The sequence below is a fragment of the Echinops telfairi genome, unplaced genomic scaffold (genome assembly GCF_000313985.2).
Source record: "Echinops telfairi isolate 266 unplaced genomic scaffold, ASM31398v2 ScPeMD7_6;HRSCAF=24_0, whole genome shotgun sequence".
In the NCBI taxonomy this organism is placed as follows: Eukaryota; Metazoa; Chordata; class Mammalia; order Afrosoricida; family Tenrecidae; genus Echinops; species Echinops telfairi.
The window spans coordinates 1,474,764-1,479,838 of record NW_022103902.1 but is presented as its reverse complement, the minus strand read 5'-3'; the positions used below and the strand labels follow the sequence as shown (position 1 = coordinate 1,479,838).

The following is a 5,075-nucleotide window of genomic DNA, read 5'->3' as shown; positions in this document are numbered from 1 at the left end:
GGGGGGGGCTTCTGAGGAAAACTGCTTGGGCCAGTTAAATTAAAAGCTGAGAGCTTAGCTCCGAAGGTTATTGCAACTGTATTTTAGACTACAAAGGAGGAAGTCTTTTTCTCAAAGGACAAAGGATGTTCATGGGTGCTTATTAAGGTGGTTTTTAAGAACAATGAAACCTGCACTGCTAAGAAAAGGGTCAAGAAAGTTGCACCAAGGAATTTTTTCCCATCAAGACAGTGCACCTGAAAAAGGAGCTGATACCAAGGGCTCAAATAGAAAATGTTTTGGAAATGGTGATGGCAACATATGTACAAATATGCTTGATACAGTCAATGTATGGAATGTTATAAGAGCTGTAAGAGCCCCCACTAAAATGATCTTTGGAAAGACTGCACCTGGTGATTCTTTGAGGCTAGCAGGAGCGTTGTCACAGGAGCACTTTCCTGCGAACCTTCCCCATCAGACTTCTCATGCCCCGTTGAACAAAGGAACAGGGTTCAAGTTCTTGTCATTCTGATGTGGTGCAAATTGAGCAGCACAAAGTTATTTGGGGAAGCGTTAGGGAGATGGAAACATTATCTCCAGAAGTGTGTTAGACCTGGATGGAGGATTTGTCCAGAAAGGTTAAATTCACATTTTGATATTTTTGCTTCATAAAAAGGTTTCTGTGAATTTTGTACCAGTACGTGTTTTTAATTTACCTTTGTATCGGATGTAATCGCTGTAGCATTTGTAGCTAATTGTATGTGCCATTTATTTGCATTTAGTTGGGGATCACAGTGGAGGGATTTTTGCATTAGAGATGTGAGTAGCATAATTGAATGAGAACCCCAGAGACTTCGGGGGCCCAGCTCTGCCGGTTACTGAAGGTGACTTTGGACAGGTTCCCCTTGGGGCCTCCCTCGCTCTTGTCTTCTGTTGGAAGTAGTGATTCCTTCCTGACAAGGGTGATGAGGACGCGGAGGCGGAGGAGGAGAAGTGTGTGCTCGGACACTTCTGCATAGAAAGTCTTAGGCCGCCATCTTCACCCTCGCATGGAAGCTGACATTCAGAATAAGCTGCTGTCACTGGTTTGTGTGCATGCATTTCTGTTAGATGATTTGTTTGTGCTCCACACAACTCTAAAATCATTGCATTTACTAATAAAAGATTTATTTTATAATCTCATTACCAGTTGGGAGGATTGGTCGTAGTCATGGTCCAAGTCGCAGATTGGCTCCACTCATCTTTAAGCGCCTGTTCAGACATGATAGATATATCATTCTTAGTCTGTGCTTCGGCCATTGGCCAGAGTAAATTGCGTGGTCAAGGTTGATATCAACCAAAAAATAAAAATCAGGTACTGGTTGAGTCTGTTCCGATTCATGATAGCCTGATGCGTCTTAGAGGGTAACTGTGCTCCAAGGGGTCTCGAAGGCTGTGGCTTTGGGAACGGGGGTCTTCTTGAGTCATCAATTCGGCAGCAGCCAACCTCCACCACCGCCTCTGAGGAGTAGGTCAGGCTTTCTTCTGAAGTGTCTCAAGGAGGATTTGAACTGCCAGCAGTTCAATTAATGGCCCACTGCATTTACACCATCTAGGGCAGTGGTCTCAACCTTCCTAATGCCTCTGCCACCCTTTCATACAGCTCCTCATGTGGTGGTGACCCCAACCATAAAATTATGTTTGTTGCTACTTCATAACTGTAATTTTGCAACTATTATGAATCATTATGTAAATATCTGATATGCAGGATGTATTTTTATTGTTACAAATTGAACACAATTAAACAATTATACTGATTAATCACAAAATACTATGTAATTACATATTGTGAAATATGTGTATTTTCCAAGGGTCTTAGGTGACCCCTGTGAAAGGGTCGTTCAACCCGCCAAGGGGTCACGACCCACAAGTGGAGAACCACTGCTCTAGGGATTTCTAATGACAGGAGGGTATTAAACTTGGCTTGAGTCATGATAAATTGTTATTGGAGCAGTTTAAAAACCATTGAATTCCGTCAGCTTCATAGCGTTGCTATTGCACGAGGGCATTGCAACGCAGGTGAAGATGGGTGGGGCTGTCAGAATCACCTTTTAGGGAGGGAAAGTAAATAAGGAAACCTCATCATTAAAACAAGATAATAGTTTATAGCCTTATTCTGGGGAGGAAAATGTACCTTACATTACAGAACACTAACTCTATGTAATTTATGGGGCATATGGTTTCAACATTCCTGTGTTCAAAGTATGTGAAGTGTCACTGCTGTGTCAGGTGTCATGCATTCTGATTCACAGTGACCTTGTGTACAACAGAGCCAGACTGTCCAGTCCGGACCCATTTTCCCAGTTCTTGTGTCTTGCAGCCATGGTGTCAGCCCACCTTGTTGAATAGCTTCCTCTTCTCCATCGACCCTCGCCTCTACCAAGCATCATGAGCTTCTCTGGAGTCTGAACCCTCACAAAGACATGTCCAAAGTACATTTAATTTTCACCAACACCATAATTCAAAGGCATCCATTTTCCTTTGGTCTTCCTTATTCATTGCCCAGGTTTCTCATGTATATGATGTGATTGAAAATCATTAATAATATGCTATATGCTTTGATTTTCAAATAATAGTGGTATTAAATTGGGTATTTGAATGTTTTTTTCATTGTAGGTATATTAAAACAAGTCAAAGATTACATTAAACAGTGTAGCAAATGTCAGGAGAAACTAGATCGTTCACGGCCAATATCAGATGCTTCAGAAATGTTGGAAGAATTGGGGCTAGACCTTGAATCTGGAGAAGAAAGTAATGAATCAGAGGATGACTTAAGCAACTTCACTTCACCTGCAAGTACAGCCCCTAAGCCTGTGAAAAAGAAGCCAGTATCCAAACATGAACTTGTATTTGTAAGTGGTACTTTCTGTTCTACTCTGTTTATAACTACCGTATCAGTAGTTGTACTTTTTGTTTTCTTAAACACGAATGAGTGATGATTGGCACAGACATTAAAGACGTAAGTAGGTTTATGTGTTTGACATAGAACTTGTTGACCCAGACAGTGTGGGTAATGTACTGTATTATGTAATAGTAATAAAAATATGCTATTACCATCTCTTCATAGTTCCTGTTCTCCATTTTCAGAATGCATTTAATATCGTTTGTGTTTGTTTATTTAGCTTCTCTTCCTTTTTACAATTTTTAAATTTTCTCTTTCCTTTTTTAATGGTAGATTGATAAAACACATTTCTGAAGGCAGTCTCTGAGTCATGTGGTAAGGGTAAAGTTAAGCCTGTGTCTTTTACCTGTTTTCATTTGTTCTGTACTTTTTTAAGAATTCTTGAGCAAGAGTAAGAAGAGACAGAAAGGTGTTGATTAGGTCAAATAGAATGAAACACGGAAAATAGTAAAGCCGTGGTGATTTCTTTTTTCTTAAGTGCGCTTGTAACAAAAAGACTGTCGGGTTACGTCTTCATTTTAGTTCGTGATGTGTGTTAAAAAGGAATAATGTGTCTTGTTTTGAATTCTGTCTGTTCAGATAACACAGCGCTTGGTCTCCCCTTGTTTTGATAGGTTGACACCAAAGGTGTGGTGAAGCGATCTTCTCCCAAGCATTGCCAGGCTGTCCTGAAACAGCTGAACGAGCAGAGACTCTCCAACCAGTTCTGTGACGTGACTTTGTTAATTGAAGGGGAAGAGTACAAAGCCCATAAGTCTGTTCTGTCAGCTAACAGTGAATATTTTCGAGATCTTTTTATTGAGAAAGGAGCTGTTTCTAGTCATGAAGCTGTGGTGGATCTCTCTGGTAAGTATGTGTGTGTATGCATGTGGTAGTAACTTTAACTGTGATAATTCTTATCAGATAAGGAAAGTTCTTTACCCTTATGAGCAAGTGACTTTTGGCTATTTGTAACACTTTGCCTCATCATGTAAATTGCAAAATCAATTGTGGGCTTTCAACAAAAAGGAAGAAGAATCAATTTTTTGAATAGCAATTATATCAGATTAATACAGTTTTAAGGATTTAACCTCAAAGTTATCACATACCTCTCATTAGATTAAAAGGAATTTTATATTTTTTATACTATTGAGATTTGTTACTTCTTAAAATTGTGTACTTTCTAATTGTGTGTGTACATTGATTTTGCATATATTAATTTTCGTTTCTAAGACTGTAAATCTTTACTAGAGCAGACAGCTCCAACATTTCCCCTTAGAACAGCTGGTAGGTTTGAACCACCAATCTTGTAGTTAGCAGCCCAATGCTTAACTTACAGTGACAAAGCACAGACCGAAACTTAGCTTGTGGTCAGAGGAGGTTCTTGGACTCTCCCCTTCTAGTCAGTACCAGAACACTGGATATGCTGAAAACAACAGGATCAAATCTTCCTACCTGTGAATTTATTACTTTCAAGTAAGAGATGGACTCAGGGTATCCTACTTTGCCATACTCCAGCACGTGGAAGTCTTATTTTTCTACCTTTAATAATTTCCCATTTTACTTTGATTAAAATATGTCTCTGTATAATGTGTGTATGCAAAAAGGGCTGGGGACAAATGAAAAACCTAAACTATTAATTCCTTGGCAGTAGAATTAATGAGTGATTTTTCTTTCTTTTTTCTTTTAGGGAGGCAGTGAGTGAGTGAGACAGTGAGAGAGTAAGGAAGGCAGTGAGACAGTGAGAGAGAGTGTGAGGCAGTGAGAGAGAGTGTGAGGCAGTGAGAGAGTGTGAGACAGTGAGAGAGAGTGTGAGGCAGTGAGTGAGAGAGTCATTGAGAGAGTGGGTCACTGAGTGAAGGAGACAGTGAGTGAGAGTGAGTCACTGAGAGAGTGTGAGGCAGTGAGTGAGAGAGTCATTGAGAGAGTGAGGCAGAGAGTGGGTCACTGAGTGAAGGAGACGGTGAGTGAGAGTGAGTCACTGAGAGTGAGGGAGGCAGTGAGGGAGGGAGAGTGAGTCACTGAGAGAGTGTGAGACAGTGAGTGAGGGAGTCATTGAGAGAGTGAGGCAGAGAGAGTGAGTGAGACAGTGAGAGAGAGTGAGTCACTGAGAGTGAGGGAGGCAGTGAGGGAGGGAGGCAGAGTGAGTGAGAGTGAGTCACTGAGAGAGTGTGAG

At 40.8% G+C, this 5,075-nt stretch overlaps 1 protein-coding gene across 1 annotated transcript in view; it reads left to right on the top strand.

The window, feature by feature from the left end:
- The window catches only part of ZBTB11 (zinc finger and BTB domain containing 11), a 35,672-nt gene that overhangs the window by 5,595 nt on the left and 25,002 nt on the right, over nucleotides 1–5,075 (top strand). Inside the window, exons 2-3 of the mRNA XM_004706377.2 lie at nucleotides 2,635–2,870; nucleotides 3,535–3,766. Of these exons, the coding sequence (XP_004706434.1) occupies nucleotides 2,635–2,870; nucleotides 3,535–3,766 (468 nt within the window). The remainder of the gene's footprint in view (nucleotides 1–2,634; nucleotides 2,871–3,534; nucleotides 3,767–5,075) is intronic.